General features: G+C 42.9%; 1 protein-coding gene across 13 annotated transcripts in view; it reads left to right on the top strand.

Annotated features, from left to right (window-relative positions):
- The first annotated feature begins 6,383 nt into the window (after positions 1-6,383).
- Positions 6,384-18,604, top strand: part of abi2 (abl interactor 2) — a 110,951-nt gene continuing 98,730 nt past the window's right edge. For 10 of the 13 annotated variants that reach the window (XM_033024494.1, XM_033024491.1, XM_033024490.1 and 7 more), the window contains exon 1: positions 6,384-6,553. In XM_033024494.1, coding sequence (XP_032880385.1) covers positions 6,437-6,553 — 117 coding nt within the window. In that variant the 5' untranslated portion in view covers positions 6,384-6,436. The remainder of the gene's footprint in view (positions 6,554-18,604) is intronic. The other 3 variants (XM_033024500.1, XM_033024498.1, XM_033024497.1) reach the window with 1 other exon arrangement.

The raw sequence follows: 18,604 nt of genomic DNA, 5'->3' as shown, positions 1-18,604 counted from the left end.
CCATTCTACAAAACAGCCGGAGCACCTAGAGAAAACCCACATGGCAACTGTAGTTGTTTAAAGTGCTTTATAAATAAAGTTATTATTATTATTATTATTATTATAACTCAGGTGGTCAGGCAGATCTCTGGAGAACGTGGATGGGTGACATTTCAGTTGGGACCCTTCTTCACAGTGATTGTTCTGGGGGGAGGGGTGAAAGCTAGAAGAGAGGGAGAGGCACAACAAACCTGGCAAGTGATAGGTGGATACAGGTGAGGGTTTTTTTTGATGGGTAGATAGTTGGATAAAGGCCAGAGAAGAAAAGACAAAAAGTGTGAGATTTTAGAATTCCTGAAATTTTAGAATTCAATGTTCATACCATTAAGTTGTAAGCTACTCAGCGGAATATGAGGTACTGTTCCTCCAGTTTGCATGTGGCCTTACTCTGGCAATGGGTTTGGCCCAGGACAAAAAAATGGTTCGCAACTGGAAGATCCAGCAGGCCTTGGCAGACTGATTGCAAATGTTTGGCAAAATGGTCGTTTAGTCTTTAAGAAGGAAATGCAGATGCTGGAAAATCGAAGGTATACTAAAATGCTGGAGAAACTCAGCGGGTGTAGCAGCATCTATGGAGCGAAGGAGATAGGCAACGTTTCGGGCCGAAACCCTTCTTCAGACTGGTCGCTTAGACTGCTTAGTCTCACTGATGTAAAGGTCGCCACAGCAGGAATACCAAATGCAGATGATAAAGTTAAAGAAGGTGGCGGTGAACCTCTGTCTCACCTGGATCTGTTTTCTTGTTGATTGCCTAAACGTGCCTTTGTTTCTCGAATTCTGCTGCTTCCAGGAGAAACCTGAGAAAGATTTTTGCAGCTGTGGGACAAGAGATCTTTTCTAGTGCTGGGAGGGACTTACTTTGGGCGTTCTCATTTATTGCATCACTTCCTCTGCACAGCCAGCAATTAACTTTAAAGCAATACTGGAAGCGTGTCATATGATCCCATTCTACAAAACAGCCGGAGCACCTAGAGAAAACCCACATGGTCAGGGAGAATGTACAAACTCCGTACAGACAGCACCCGTAGTCAGGATCGAACCTGGGTCACTGGCACTCTAAGGCAGCAACCCACTGTCCAGCTACCCCACTGTGCCGATCCATTCACACAAGTTCTGTGTTATCCCATTTGCATGCACTCCTTACATACTAGGAACAATTTTACAGATGTCAATTAACCTACAAACTAGCACATCTTTGGGATGTGGGGGGAAATTGGAGCACCCAGAGGAACCCCAAGCAATCACAGGGAGAATGTGCAAACTCCACACAGACAGCACTGATGTCAGGATCAAACCCGGGCTTCTAATAATAATAATAATAAATTTTATTTTCGGGCGCCTTTCAAATCTCAAGGTCACCTTACAAAGATTAAACAGAAGAGAAAAAAAAACATATAGTCGGTGAAAAATAAATAATAAGGACATCATCAATACACAAATTAAAGATAGAAATCGCTCCAAAGACACAAAATCAAAAAATCAAAAAAAACAAAATGTGAAGAGAGAGCAGCGGCAACTAAAGCGCGCCAGCGTCCACTCTCTCTTCCGACAGCCATCTTGGACACAGACTAACAAAGTACCTTACACACAGAAAAATCATCCCCCCACAGTGGCCACTGGAAGCTGATGTGTGAGGTGTAATGTGAAATAGTGGGTCCGTGAAGGCATGAAGAAGGAAGATGTTAAAACATATTTAAATTAGAAATTGACATTTTGGGTTTGGATGCTTGGGAATTTTTTGGAAACAGTGTAATTGTATGAATATAGTATTTATTGGGGTATTGGTTTGTTCCTGGAGTGGAGTTGAGCTGCAGGTTCAACAATTTCTCATTAATCTGAAGATTAGCTCCACACCTGCAGGAAGTTTGTTGGAGATGAGGTGCAACATTGCAGTAAAAATGATTGAGTAAAGCACTGTAGCAATGACACAGCATTGTTTGACACCAGTGTTCGCTGAGAATAACTGATAATTTCTCATTTTGCATTTAGTAGAAATAGACATGAATTTCCGTGAACAGTTGAATTTGAGGAGGATGTTCCAATGTCCCTTTTGGAATCAAAGACTTTGGTGAGGTTGAAAAAGTCTACGTAGTGGCTGGTGCTGCTACCTGTATTTTTCTTGAAGTCATTGCACTGTAAAGATCATGTCCACTTTGCCTCTGGATGGGCAGAATCCACCTGCAGTGGCTTTTTTTGTGTATGTCTCCTTTGCAGTGACTACAATTGTACTTTCTTCCTGCCTTGAAGATGGTCTTGATTATGACAACTATTAAAGTTTTGTAATATCATCTTCGACTCAGATGTGGAAGACAAGGCTATATAGTTTTGTGACTCATTATCACTCCTGAGTTTTCAGAGTTCATTGGGGAAACCATCTGCTTTTTGATGCTTTGTTACTTCAATTGGCATGCAGTCGTCTCTACTTTTTGTGTGGAAGAATCTAGAATTCCTACATTAACCACGTGACCTTATTAACCACCACAGAACCCCTGTGGTAGCAGTAGAATTGGTCAGAATCAGCATGGGGGAAACATGCTTGACTAATCTTTTGGAATTTTTTGAGGATGTAACTAGGAAAATGGACAAGGGAGAGCCAGTGGATGTCGTGTACCTGGACTTTCAGAAAGCATTTGATAAGGTCCCACATAGGAGATTAATGGGCAAAATTAGGGCACATGGTATTGGGGTAGAGTGCTGACATGGATAGAAAATTGGTTGGCAGATAGGAAACAAAGAGTAGGGATTAACGGGTCTCTTTCAGAATGGCAGGCAGTGACTAGTGGGGTACCGCAAGGCTCGGTGCTATTTACAATATATATTAATGATTTAGATGAAGGGATTCAAAGTAACATTAGCAAATTTGCAGATGACACAAAGCTGGGTGGCAGTGTGAACTGTGAGGTGGATGCTATGAGAATGCAGGGTGACTTGGACAGGTTGGGTGACTGGGTAGGTGCAGTTTAATGTGGATAAATGTGAGGTTATCCACTTTGGTAACAAAAACAGAAAGGCAGGTTATTATCTAAATGGTGTCAAGTTGGGAAAAGGGGAAGTACAACGGGATCTGGGGGTCCTTGTTCATCAGTCAATGAAAGTAAGAATGCAGGTACAGCAGGCAGTGAAGAAAGCGAATGGCATGTTGGCCTTCATAACAAGAGGAGTTGAGTATCGGAGCAAAGAGGTCCTTCTGCAGTTGTACAGGGCCCTAGTGAGACCACACCTGGAATATTGTGTGCAGTTTTGGTGTCCGAGTTTGAGGAAGGACATTCTTGCTATTGAGGGAGTGCAGCGTAGGTTCACAAGGTTAATTCCCAGGATGGCGGGACTGTCCTATGCTGAGAGTATGGAGCAGCTGGACTTGTATACTCTGGAATTTAGATGATGAGAGGGTATTTTATTGAAACATAAGGTTATTAAGAGTTTGGACACGCTAGAGGCAGGAAACATGTTCCCGGTTGGGGGAGTCCAGAACCAGGGGCCACAGTTTAAGAATAAGGGGTAAGCCATTTAGAACGGAGACGAGGAAACACTTTTTCACACAGAGATTTGTGAGTCTGTGGAATTCTCTGCCTCAGAGGGCAGTGGAGGCAGGTTCTCTGGATACTTTCAAGAGAGAGCTAGATAGGGCTCTTAAAGATAGCGGAGTCAGGGGATAAGGGGAGAAGGCAGGAATGGGGTACTGATTGTGGATGATCAGCCATGATCACATTGAATGGCTCGAAGGGCCGAATGGCCTACTCCTGCACCTATTGTCTAGAACTGTAATGGCAGTAAGGCATTCTTGATCCCAAAGACTTCTGAAGAAGAGGACAAGAGTTGATTTATGTTGTTTCGAAATATACTGTATTCATGGATATGGATATGTACAGATGAAGTAACCCTTTAGCACAAGATGTTAGTACTGTGGAAGTAATTTAGTGGATTACTGGTTTTTGGGCGTTAATTTTCCAGCGTTTATGGTGTGGTCACCAAGAGTGTTAGGCAAATCAAGTAGATTTATCTTTAGGCTATGTTTATAGTTGTTGACTGCATACGTTTCTTTGTTGTAAATAATTGTAGAATTTTATGCTGTATGCAAAGAATTTATTATTTTGTATTAAGTATAAATGTACTGCATTTTAGTTTGGTTTAGATATACAGCGCGGAAACAGGTCGACCGTCCGTTACGTTAAATCGGGACAATTTTACATTTTTATACCAAACAAAATTAACTTACACACCTGCACGCCTTTGGAGTGTGGGAGGAAACCGGGGTCCCGAAGATCTCGGAGAACACGGGGAGAACGAACAAACTTGGTAGCACTGGTGGTCAGGATCGAACCCAGGACCAGGTGCTCTGGCGCTGCAAGGCAGCAAGTCTACTGCTGCACCGCCCATGCCACAGGCGTTTGTTACTTATTGGGCAATCAATAGAATAAAGATGTTTAAGAAGGAACTGCAAATGCTGGAAAAATCGAAGGTAGACAAAAATGCTGGAGAAACTCAACGGGTGAGGCAGTATCTATGGAGCGAAGGAATAGGCGACGTTTCGGGTTGAGACCCTTCTTGAGACGGTGACAATAAAGATGGTGGGTGGTTTCATAAATGTAAGAGGCATGTGTATCGTATATTAACTGGGATACAATGTATGAACCACAGCTTTTAGTTTCCTTCAATAAAGGATGTTGGCCTGTCAGTTGTATCCTGTTTATGGACCTTGATATACAATAATATATAGAGAAGCTGCAGATGCTGCATGGGTTTGACTGGCAAGGCTGCCAACGTTGGGTGAGAGTTGGGAGTGAGAAATGGCGAGGGACCAAGCCCGAGGGAGCGTAGCAACTGGGGGGGGGGGGGGGGGGGGGGGGGGGGGGGGGGGGGGGGGGGGGGGGGGGGGGGTAGCGGGGGGGTTGGGGGGGGTGTTTGCCAGCCCGGCAACCTCGACACCCCCGCAAAACCTCGCCAGCCCCCAAACCTCGCTCAGCCCCGCAAACCCATCGTCCATCCCACGACAAACACTCGCGGCAAACACCGGCAAACATCGCCAGCCCGGCAATCACTCGCCAGCACCGCAAACACTCGCCAGCCCCGGCAAACACTCGCCAGCCCCCGCAAACACTCGCCAGCCCCGCAAACCGGCAAACACTCGCCAACCCGGCAAACACTCGCCAACCCGGCAAACACTCGCCAACCCGGCAAACACTCGCCAACCCGGCAAACACTCGCCAGCCCGCAAACACTCGCCATCCCCGGCAAACACTCGCCAGCCCTGGCTCCCCGCATCTCCCCAGCCGCTGCTTCTGTTTCCATCCCTCCCTCAGCCCCGGCTCTCCAAAACCCGCGAACCATGCAGTTTATTTGAGTTGTGACATTTTCGTTGATCACATAATTATTCACGACAGAGCATGAGAAATTTATGAGAGCGTGAGAATTTGGCCAAATGCGTGATTCTCACGCTCAAAGCGTGAGAGTTGGCAGTCCTGGACTGGTCACATGGGGTTATACAGGTTCTGCGGTCATCTCTGCTGGTTACTAATTTTAGTGGGGTTTGTGAGAGATGGAATGTATGCCAATTAGAGTGATGGTCACTGAAGGATATATGTGACATAGTTGATTCTGATTGCTATGGTGATGCCACTTATTGGAATGATGTTGGTTACTCAAGTAGTTGCTAGATGGGTGATCGTTATTAATGAAAATGTTTGTTGCGAGTGTGACTGATGGCAAGAAGGGTTGTTGGTTATGAATGTAAAAATGTTGATTACGGTGGGTGACAATTGTGGCTACTTTGATGAGTCACGAATGCTATATAATTACCCAAATTTTGGTGATCACTACGCTTGGATGACTGGTAGGTAGACACAAAATACTGGCGCAACTCAGCGGGACGGGCAGCATCTCTGGATAGAAGGAATGAGTGACGTTTCGGGTCGAGACCCTTCTTCAGATAGGTGCTGGTAGTGAGATTGCTAGGATGACTGGTTAGTGAGTGGTTGTGAGGCTGCAATTGTGGTTAAGACAGGTTGTGCTGAGATTGCTGGGGAGATGCTGGTTTGGCAGGTGAATGCTGGTTGCTGGGACATGTGCTTGCTGGAGGGGAAGACTCAGTTGCAGGGATGGCTGGTTGCTAGGGTGTGATGTGTTGCTGGTGGGCCGATGGACACTAGAAGTTGTGGTTTCTGGAGCTGAGGTGGCGGTTGCCAGGCGAGTGACAGTTATTAGACTCGGTGGTGGTGACTTGGGTCGTGTGGTGGTTGCAAGGGGCTGTTGGCCACCGGGATGAATGTGGTTGCTAAGGGCGGGGGTCGGGGAGATGAGGATCGCCCTGTCCGGAAGTGGTGGCGTCCTACAACTTCCGGTTCCGGTCCCTCCTCTCGGGCTCGTGCTCCCGCATCCAGCGTCGGAAGATGTGGGGAAGATGGCGGAGCTGCAGATGTTGCTGGAGGAGGAGATCCCCGCGGGCCGCCGAGCGCTGCTGGACAGTTACCACAACCTGGACCGAGTTGCCGAGTACTGCGAGAGCAACTACGTCCAGGTGAGGAGGCTGCGAGGACTCTCCTGTCGACGGTACCTGGCCACGCCCGTGGGGAAAGGGAGAGGGTCGGTCCAGCCCCGCCCGGCCCGCTGGTTTGGCCGCCTCTCCTCTCCCCCCCCCCCCCCCCCCCCGTCCCTCGGTCACTGCTTGTAGGCGTCTTTCTGACCTCTCGCCTCTACAGCCCCGTGTCGAGCTTTCCAGGGAAGAGCTTCCCACGACCCACTGAACCCGCCTTGGGCTTGAGGGTCCATGCCCGGCCCGACTCCCCTCGGCCACCGTGTCGCCTGATGTTCGCCCTCAGGCATTGATTCAGTCAGTTAGCTGTCCGGCATTTATTGAGTTCAGGGTCAGAATTGTATTCCGTAATATTTATTACCCGATGTGTTTTCTAACCGTTAAATTGTGTAAGATTTCTTTTAACTCCTTGATTCTGAGCCTGATGCAAGGACTGGCCACCCTTTCCTGGCGATTTAATAATAGTGCTGCTTTTGTGGTTATGAGGGTTTCTTCGGTTCGGGGACGACTGGACTGCTGGTTGAGTTCATTAAACGGCAACTTTTTTTTGTCCCCATTTTAGTTCGAATAATGTGGGTTTTTTTCTTCCGTATTTTGTTTCTTTCATAAGCCATTACTTCCCCCTCCAACCATCATATTTTGCAAAAAATAACGGGTGAGACATGTGACCTGGAATATGTGTGGGAGAGTGGGAGGCTGCATATCATCAACTTCTAAAGACAGTGACTGAGTAGATGCGGTTATGGTTCGTGTTGTTGACAGCAGGTGCCATGGCTCATTTTGCAGAATGTCGTTCAAACTCTGGCAAGAGAAAGGACTAATTTATTGAACATGTAAAGCTCGAGTAGTAATATAAAAGGAGGACACGAATTCGAACTAAGCACTGAGAAGTGGAATGAGTACAAAGTAATTTATTTGTAACAGAGAAATTGTCATACACAATATATGAATTGGGAGCAGAAGTAGGCCACTCAGCCCTTTGAGTTTGCTACTCAAAATAATCACAACTGATCATGCAGTTAGACCATAGGTTTGGGTGTCATGATGGATTTGTTTACTTGAACATGTTGTTGCAATTATCATGCCTTTATGGGAAATGTGTTTATGAATTTTAAAATGATATATGGCGGGGCAATGTAATTATTTTCCTGTCACAGCCTTTCCATTTGTTAATATGGTGGCTGTTCCAGCTTAATCTACTTTAAAATCGTATGCTAGGGAAACGTTTTTTTCCAGGTTTGTATCTTGAATAGCAGAATTCTTATATGCTCATGGTAATACGTCCTTGTAAGCTTAACATATAGCATATTGTTCAGACGCAGGTGAATTGAGTTGATGTGGAAATCAGCTGTGATCTCATTAAATGGCAGAACAGGCTGCAAGGGTTGGATTGTCTCCTTCATGAATGATTCCATAGTTTATGTGTTGGAGCTGAGTATAAATGTTTCACTTGAATCACAGGATGATGGATGAGTAGGAATTCCAGTTATTTATTCTTCATCTATCTAAACCAAAGGCACTGATCAGATCTATTCCACTGTTGATAATCAGCTATAAAGTCAGGCCATTTTCATTCACTTGCCCATCTGGAAAACACTTTATCTTCAGGTCCCTCACTTCAGTCACCCAGACTGGGATTTATTCTTTGGATTTTTCAAGAATGTTTGCACAGTTTACCACTGTAATTGTTAATGATCCAGAACACAAATTCTCAGTTTGTCCAGACTTTATCTAAAGTGATATCGAAAACATTCAAAATATCATGTCACACCTTTTCCCATGTCATGATTTCTTTTGACTGTTCCTTGGAATGACATTTTAGATTTTATTGTACATAGTCAGATAAAATAATTAAATTGTGGATTTGTACAACAGTACCAGTCAGTATGAACAGTACCAGTCAGTATGATTGTCCAGTCCACTCATTGGCCAGCTTTGTTTTTGCTGTACTGTGTATTATTCACAATATAATAGTCTGCTGTCGTCCTTGCATTCCATTATTTAAATTGCAAAATGCTAAATGGGTACAGCAGGCAGTGAAGAAAGCGAATGGCATGTTGGCCTTTATAACAAGAGGAGATGTGTATAGGAGTAAAGAGGTCGTTCTGCAGTTGTATAGGGCCCTAGTGAGACTACACCTGGAGTATTGTGTGCAGTTTTGGTCCCCTAATTTGAGGAAGGATATTCTTACTATTGAGTGAGTGCAGCGTAGGTTTACAAGGTTAATTCCCAAAACATGTTCCCGATGTTGGGCGAGTCCAGAACCAGGGGCCACAATTTAAGAATAAGAGATAAGCCATTTAGAACGGAGACGAGGAAACACTTTTTCTCACAGTGAGTGGCGAGTCTGTGGAATTCTCTGCCTCAGAGGGTGGTGGAGGCCGGTTCTCTGGATACTTTCAAGAGAGAGCTAGATAAGGATCTTAAAGATATGGGGAGAAGGCAGGAACGGGTACTGATTGGGGATGATCAGCCATGATCACATTGAATGGCTGTGCTGGCTCGAAGGGCCGAACGGCCTACTCCTGCACCTATTGTCTGTTGTCTAAACTGTAAAGGATGCATTTTTAAGCTCTGCTCTTCCTTGTTCTTTGTTAGTACTGTGTTACCCCAAGGTCTCTGCAGCAGCTTTCAGCTGTACTGAAGCATTTAATTTTCTATCATTTGAATATAGAAAGATGGTAATATTTTGCCAATCATATATTTCTGAACTTTGCAATCCTTCAGAGCTACTGAGAAGGTCCAATTTATTTGAAAGACTCTTAAAATTGTATTTTGTACTTAATAAAGTGAAAACAATAGGAATGGGAAACAATACTGTGTCAATCAACTATTTGGAGAGTAACATGTCCCCTTGTTTGTTTAGGACAGATACAATATTAATTGGAGGCAGAGTAAAACTTCCCCTTCACATTCAGAAGTTGCAGAATATCACTCGCTCTGTATTGATCTCTCAAAAGCATCCAGAGCAGAAACAATGGGAATAGTTTCAATTGATTCTATCAATTTCAAATCGTGTCTTTATTATTCTTGTAAGGATCCGACATGAAATTTTGTTTAGCTCTTTTATTTTGTTTAGGAAGAGGGACTAGGACGAAACATCAGAGAGAAAAAGGACGTGATATGGTACTGAGAATTGGGAAAGACAAACAACCTTACATTGAAGGGTAATGCATAAAAAGTGGCAGTAGATAGGAAAAGGCATGGGTGGACTAAATGAGACCTAAAGAAAGGTGCCAGCTCAAAATGTTAACTATGCATTTCCCTCTTGGGATGCTGAAGAAGTCTGAAGAAGGGTTTTGGCCCGAAACGTTACCTATCTCCTTCGCTCCATAGATGCTGCTGCACCCGCTGAGTTTCTCCAGCATTTTTGTGTACCTTCGATTTTCCAGCATCTGCAGTTCCTTCTTGAACACCTAATCAAGGCTCAGTTTGGGGAAGAAATGAGCAGTTGGTGACCGATATATGGAATTGGAACAGAGTAAAACCTGTCACGGAGAAGGAAGGTGAAAGTTAAAGTTCTCTGGAAGACTGAAGCTAGAGTTTTGAACAAAACTAAAATTGGAGACAGTGTCAAGTTTGTAACATTACAATTTTGGGCAGAGTGCCGAAAATGCAATTACTAGTCAGGGGAAAAATAATCTGAGCTAAAGAGATATGGGAAACGTTTTGTATGTGGTGGGCATTATTCGTGCAAACAAAATTTACCTGGTATTGTTGAAGTTAGAGAAATTACAGTAGTGCTAGCGGGAGAAATTATTAATAGGTTGACACTATTCAAATTAAAAATGTCAACCTGTGGAGAGCTAGGGTTGTGAATGGAAATCATTGGTCCTCTTCCAATCCATCATGGATTTCTTGTCAGATGATTGGATGGTTAGAAATGTTATATCCTTTCTCAAAAGTAAAAAAGATGAACCCGCTAACTGCAGATCAGTTAGCCTCATGTTGGAAACTTTGCAATCTAGTGCAAAATTACTTAGCAATTTAGCAGGTTGGATATCGGATATAAAATTTGCAGATATCACAAACCGAGGAACCAGGATACTGCTGGACTTCAGGAGATGACTTATGTACTGCTGATGTGGTAGAAGTGCAAGTGCTTTTTGGAGGAGAAAATGTCGAAAAGATGGTATCGCTTTGAAAAATTTGTAAGGAGCAGAGGTCCTAGGAGTTCGTATACAAATCTTTAGTCGTGGCATAATACATGAAAGCTGTTCATACAAGAACTTTTTGCATTGGCCAAAATAAAGGCAAGGAAGTCACTATATTCGTTAGTTAAATCAATGGTCGGGCCACATTTGACTTATTGCACCGAACTTTAGGTACCTGACAAAGATGTCAAGTTCTTGAAAGGCACTGAGAATATAAACTGGAATGGTTATCAAACTTTAGTTACAAGGAGAGACTTTAAAACAAACAATAATTGTTTTCATTAGTCCAGAAAAGGTTGAAGAAACATTTGATGGAGGTGTTTTAAATTGTGCCTGATTTTGATAAGAGTAATTTGGGAACCTATGTTCAGTGGCAGAGGAAATAGATATTATGCTATGAATTACAATCTGGAATACATAATTTGAAAATAATTTTGAAATGGCCTTAATGGGATAAATGATTAATGTGAAGAAAATTACATGGCTTTGGGGCTAGGACCAGGAAAGTACAATTCGTTATTCCATTCAAAAAGCTGACACATTTTTTCTTTGTGCTGTATTTTTATACTTTTACCACCAACTTTAACCCCTTGCCTGGACACGTTCCCAGGCTGGATTAGACTAATCCTATTTCAAATCCAATATTGTCTTTCGTAGAATGGCTTCGTACTCCACGCTCCTCCCTGTTAAAGTCCCTGTGCTACAGAAACTCTAGAAGTGACAATGGGATGAAGAAGACTCTTCCAATATTCAGCATGTGATACCAGCTGCAGAAGTTGATTATCTAAGATCTTCCAGTGCCATGAGTAAACAGAATCTTGAGGTGTTGAGGGTTCTTTCAATTTTATGGTTGTGGACTGCTGTTTTTAAGATTGTGAAGCCCAGATGTAGATTAGAAAAATAATTTTCTCAGAAGGTTGTTACAATTTTGAATTATTTCTTGAAAATTTAAAATGAAATGGATAGTTTATTGATGAAGAAAATATTTTTCCTTACTTGGAATAAGCAGACCTGTGGATGGACTGGGTGAAAGATTAGTTTGAGTTCTGTTAGTCTTTCCCCCCCGCCGCGGGTACCATGTAATCCCGAGCTATCTGCTCCATGGTCGGATAGTCGGTGACTAAACCGTCTCCCCCACCTGGTTTGCCAGGTGAGGAGGGGGCTGTGGACCCCCAGCAGGACCAAAAACAAGACCTGTCAAAGGGCGGATGAGCTTCTAGCGAGCCATCCACACTTCAGTAGAAGTTGCGATCACTGTCGTACGTAGCATTGTAAGGAATGATGATAAAGCACACACACCAAAATCCTATACTTCCAGCGGTGGAAGTCCACAGGAACTGGACGACAGGGATGTGTTGTGCGTCCATCACCGTTCCCATTGGAAACCGACACCACTGCGTCGCTAATGTTTTCAACGATGATGAATGAATTGTCTTTAAAAAACAAAGCAGAGAATGCATTATTTATATATGATTTGGGGCTGTACAAAAGTATGTTATAGCAATGCTGAACTTTTAAATGGTGGATATGGTTTGATAAGAGTTTATGTCAGGAAGATGGACTTTTGTGAGTATTTAAGCCTTTTATCATATAACTTTCTCTAATCTGCAATTGAAAGTGACTGCATTTCTGCTGATGTATCAGAATGTTACAGATTTTGAAATTACAAAGCGTGCCTGGTGCTGACTGATCCACTTCTGTTTGGACTGGGCCCATCCAGTGCTGATTAGTAGATTTTCTTTCCATGATTGGATTACAGAATTAGTGGTAGATAAATAGCAACGGTTTAATGTGAGGGTTTATAATGGTTACATGTTCACAAAGAGCAGTCAAAGTGACAGTGTTGGGAGGTTGGAGGTATGATCAGTGCTGAGTAAACCAGGGTGGCAGATTGGATGCTGCAGTTATTATGTCCAAATGTTTGTTTTAGTGTCTCTTGGTGTGTCTGTGGGGGGGGGGAGGGGGGGGTAAGGGGGAAACTACTTTTGGTCGCCTCCACCATGGAGAGGCGACTTTTCCATGAGCTCCGACCGCCGGCCTGCGACCTACATCATCTTGAAGCCGCGATCTCCGGTAGGGAAGCACAGATTCGGGACTTACCTTCCAGAAGAGAGTGCCTGTACATCTGGCTGCCCGCAGCGGCGACTGCGGAGGTTTATGGCCCCGACCACGGGGGAATGATGGAGGAGGACTGACTGTACTTTGTACCCTCCACCACAGTGAAGAATGCAGTGGTGGATGTTTGTGTTAAATTTTTATTGTGTATTGTGTGTTCATTTTATTGTACCGCTGCTGGCAAGTTCATTTCACTGCACTTTATTGTGTATGTGATGAATAAATCTGATTGATTGATTGCAATTGATTTCTGGCAGAAGCGAGTATGAACTCGTGCAAATTACTTCTAATCTTGTGCCATGTTTAACTTCTACTTTAATTGTTAATTGTTAACTGAAATTGTACCCATGAGTAGTGATAGGATGCTAGTCTCGTTCCTTTGTTTTTCCACAGGCTTTATTTCAGCAGTTGGCATATGATGGTGCATGTTTATACAGCAGGAGTAAAAGCAAAGAAATGTTGGTTCGGAGGTGTTGTTGAAAGGCAAGTTTAACTGTTTTGCTCGAAAGCAGTCTTTTTGTTTTTGATCAGCATTAGCAAGTTAGGAAATTCACAATTCAATAGAGGTGCAGTTGTATGACATGGTATAGAAACATAGAAAGCAGGCGCAGGAGTAGGCCATTCAGCCCTTCGAGCCTGCACCACCATTCAATATGATCGGCTGATCATCTAGAATCAGTACTGTGTTTCTGCTTTTTCCCCATATCCCTTGATTCTGTTAGCCCCATGAGCTATATCTAACTCTCTTGAACACATCCAGTGCATTGGCCTCCACTGCCTTCTGTGGCAGAGAGTTCCACAGATTTACAACTCGCTGGGAGAAAAAGTTTTCTTCTCAGTCCTAAATGGCCTACCCCTTATTCTTAAACTGTGGCCCCTGGTTCTGGACTCCCCATCATGGGGAACGTTTTTCCGGCATCCAGCCTGTCCAATCCCTTAATAATTTTATATGTTTCTATAAGATCCCCTATCATCCTTCTAAATTCCAGTGAATATAGGTGGTGTTAAGCAAAGATCCTATAGCAAGCAAGATGTGCATTGTGCACTCCTGCTAAAACCAATGGGCTGACATGTAGTACGCAACGGAGCGGAACGTCAGCCTTTTCGTCGGCCATTTTAGTAAACCCGACCCGACTTTGTATATCCGTCTCGCAGTGTAATCGCAGTGTGTGTGATATAGTGTTAGATTCATGATTCATAATTCTGTTACTTTTTGTTAATGATTAAAATGTTAATAAATTATAATTCTGTAAATTATCTTTTTTAATGTTTTGGATTCAAAGCCCCGGGATTGTGATCGGACTGTGCAAGTGTGGAGGGGGCACTGAGGGTTAAGAGGCTGTGCCCAATCGGCAGTGTAAAAGGGGAGACCTTTCCAATCCACGCTTCCCTTTCTGTCTCTGTTGTGCCTTTTCAAAATTGGTTTATTGTTTCCACAAAAAGAGCAGACCGATCCGAAGTTTGGGAGCCGGGCAGCGAGCGTGATGGGGGAAGAAACGGAAGGGCCGCCTGTTCTCAGCTTCGGATCTCATGCCCGCCCTCTTTCCCCCCCGTCAGCGAGTCTCTTTAACGGGGCAGAGAGAAAATGAGGAGAAGATTTTTTACCAAAGATCTTTGATTTTTACGAGGATATTTCCGTAAACAGCTTCCGTCTCCGTACTAGTATCTTTGCTCCGCTATGGCGGACAAAGATGGCGGAGACGAAAGCCGGTTACGGAAATGGGGCCGAAGATTACCCATGACCGTACTACGTCTTCTTCGTCGAGTGCGCTATCTTGCTTGCTATAGGATCTTTGGTGTTAAGTGAGTAAGGCAGTTTTTGTGGAGCAAGAGATGTGCTACCTTCAAACAAATATCAGATACAAAATGTGTGCAGTTTGATGTGGAGACAGTGCAGGGAAAGAATTAGAAAAGAGCTGGTTGGAAAGTGGTCTTGATGAGAATTTGAGCAAAAATTCATAACAGCCAAAACAGATTTTGCAGTATGCACGAACCACCGCATTTTTCTATGTTAAAGGCACTATATAATGTATGTGGCTTGTTCTGACAAGAAAAATGTATAGCGCTGACAAGCATGAATTCCACTTGAAGATTAATGTATGACCAGAATGCATGCATATGTTCAGGGATAGGCAATCCTGTGAAATTGTATGTCCCATTTCAGTTAATGTCAGAATCATATGGACTGGGTATGGGAGAGTAATTACACCAGAAAGACTGAATGGTTAGACGCCATGCCAGAGGGATGAGTGTGAATGGGAGCGCTAACATCCCAGCGAGATGCTCATAGGTAGAAAGGTTGTTGCCCCAGAGGAACAGATGGGAATGGGAGAACCAATATGCTATTGATTTGTGTATGAGCAAAACGATTTGGGTATCATTTCTTTTTTAGCTGCTCTGGAAAACAGTTTAGAGGCATTAGAGCCAATCAGGCTGTGAATGAAAATCCAACAACCTTTGTGAGCAAGCCTGCAATGGGTATTGAGAAAAAAAACATGCAGCTGGAAAGACCCTGCTGGTTTTATTGAGTGTAAAAGTTTAAAGTATAATGTCATTCACGCTCTGAATTGTTATAGTTAGCATATTTTGTGATAGAATTGTTCAGAATCAGACAGATATAATGGTATTTGCAGAATGAGGACTTGAGTGATCATAATTAGGTTTCCAACTTGCCACTTTAATATTTGATGCAGTTTTTCTATTGCTGCCTTGTAACTTTGTGATGAAATTACTGCATTAAGTTTGTTGCAAGGCTTAACTGGAAACATTCTGATCTTTGAGTCCAAGTAATGTTCAGCTAATGTTCAATGTCTCTCTTATGGGTCTAACGAGTGAAGAAATTTGATGAGTTTGAAGCAAAACTTCAACCAGATTTGCAGCCTGGTTACAATGGCATGAGGAATAATGCTGTTTTGGATGAAGTCCCCCCCCCCCCCCCATAACTCTGCTCCTGTATTTGTGCACTTTGATCATATATTTCACAGAAGATCACTGTGAAATATTTTTTTGGATAAGAAACTAGAGAAGTCTTCTGACAATTGTGGTTTAGCATGCCAGGAAGAATAATTGTAGTTTGGGTATTAGGAAAGAACCTTAAACCTTAAAGTCAATTTAAAGTTGGTAAGGAAATTTATAAAATATTGGGAGAGAGCAGGTTAAAATTACCGTCTCTTCAACAGTTAAGTGTTATATTGTCACGTGTCCTCACACTGAACAATGAAATTCTTACTTGCAGCAGTACAACAGATGTATATATATTACTCTGTAAAACCCATAACAAACAATAAAAAATATATACATTTTTCTTTGCATTATTGCTTGTTTGCCTGCTTTTATTGATACATTTAAATAAAAACAAGCAAAAAAACAAACAAAGTGAAAAATAATGCCCCCAAGTTTATATTGTTCAGAGCCTATTTGGAGATTGTAGTGAACCTGGACATTACAGTTTTCAGACTTTCTCAGTTTTCTATAAACATAAGAAATTGCCCTTATACAAAGGTCACACAACCATCACCTATGCATTATCTCTTATCTCAACATAAGTACATTTAAACAGCACAACCCAAATCTCAGACTGTTATCTAGCCTTGCTGTCTAAGACCCAACATAAACAACCATAAACACTCTTTATGACACACCTGAGCTCAAAGATGTGTCACAAAGAAAGAACAAATGGTGCCTATGTCCTGGGAAGAGACCCCATTAACAACCTATACTCTAAACACTAAATTAAACAAATACAACTTCTGACAGCGTTATAGCTGCTTCAAAGCAAACAAAGCGATGTCTACTCAGATCAACATTTCCATGTTATGATAAGCCATCTGTTCTCCTGTGTGTGTGTTCTTTGCACTTTATTTCTTTGTGGGGACATGTATTTCTAAAAACCCCAACTCCAAGCCCTTCTCTTACAACTTAACATAAGTTCCTCACACAAAAGTTATCTGAGCAATTCTATTATATAATTCCTCAACCCTTAATCATGGGTTAATATCTTGGATTTTCATGCAGCATTTTGAAATTAGATGTCGGTTTCACCATTCCACTGCCTATAAGAAGATGAGATATAAATATGAGTCATGGAACTGACCCTTCAGCCCAACTTACCCATGCCAACGGAGGTGTTCCATCTCCACTAGTGCCACCTGCCTGCGTTTGGCCCACATCCATCTAAACCTTTCCAATCCATGCACCTGTTCAAATGTTTGTTAAATGTTGTTATAATACCTGCCTCAACTACCTCCTCTGGCAGCTCGTTTCATATACCCACTAGTCTGGAAAAGGTTGCTCCTCCGGTTCCTATTAGATTTTTCCCCTTGCACCATAAACCTACGTCTCTGGTTCTTGATTTGCCTGCCTTGGGTAAAAATAATCTGCATCTACCCTGTCTATTCCCCTCATGATCTTACACATCCAACATCCTCCTCTTTCACTCCAAAGAATATAGTCCTAACTTGCCCAGCCTCTCCCTGTAGCTCGGCCCCGCCAGTCCTGGCACCATACTCATGAATCTTCTCTGCATTCTTTCCAGCTAACGGCATTCGTTCTAGAGCAGGGTGACCAAAAACTGAAAATAATATTCCAAACGTGGCTTCACCAACGTCTTGTACAACTGTAATATAACACCCAACTTCAATACTCAATATTCTAACTGATTGTACCAAAAGCCTTCTTGACCACCCTATCTACGTGATGTCACTTTCAAAGAACTATGTACTTGGACTTCTAGATCCGTCTGCTCCACAACACTCCCCAGGACCCTGCCATTCACTTCCATGGTTTGCCATACACTTATCTGCATTAGACTCCCATAACCATTCCTCAACCCACTTGCCAGACTAATCAAGATTCTGCTGTAACTTTTGATACCCATCTTTGTTATCTGCGATGCCACCCACTTTGGTGTCATCTGCAAACTTATTAATCATGCCGTCTATATTGTCTAAATTGTTGATATAAGCCACAGACAATAATGGGCCTAGCACCAATCTCTGAGGCACACCACTGGTCACAGGCCTCCAGTCTAAAAAACAACCTTCCACTGTCACCTGCTTCCTTCTCTAAAGCCAATTCTCTATTCAGTTGGCTTGCTCTTCCTGGATCTCATGCGATCTAACCTTCCAGAGCAACCAGTCATGCACGTCCTTATCAAGTGCCTTGCTTAAGCCAATATAGACAAATCTTCAGCTTTGCCCTCATCAACGTTTTGATTGTTTCTTGTAAAATCTCAATTAGATTCGTAAGACACAATCTCCCATATACAAAAGTATGCTGACAATCCCTAATCAGCCTCTGTCTATCCAAATGCTTATATATCTTAACCCTCAGAATACTCTTCAGTAACCTGCCCACCACAGATGTTAGGCTCACTGAACCCAGGTTTTTACTTGCAGCCCTTCTTAAATAGGGACACAACATTAGCTTCCCACTCCCCAACCGTGTCCATTAATAATTCATATCTCAGCGAGGGCATCTGCAATTTCTTCTCTAGATCTTACACGGATCAACAACAAACTGGTTAAAGGTAAACCAAGCCAATCTTTAATCGATTCGTCAGACGGGAGTGGCAGGAATTACGAAGAGCACAAACGTTGCTCAGTCTCCCCGACCTCCACTCTTCGAACAAAGAGGGATTAGTGTAGTTATACATTTTTCTTACCAGTAAAACACGCCTACCAAGTCTGAATATGGCATGATTGAAAGATTCAATGGCCTTTCAGAAGATAGGAAAAGCTGGGTCCAAATCAAGCTCACCCAATAACAA

This window comes from Amblyraja radiata, chromosome 7, assembly GCF_010909765.2.
Source record: "Amblyraja radiata isolate CabotCenter1 chromosome 7, sAmbRad1.1.pri, whole genome shotgun sequence".
Taxonomy (NCBI): domain Eukaryota; kingdom Metazoa; phylum Chordata; class Chondrichthyes; order Rajiformes; family Rajidae; genus Amblyraja; species Amblyraja radiata.
This window is presented reverse-complemented; position numbering and strand designations above follow the sequence as displayed.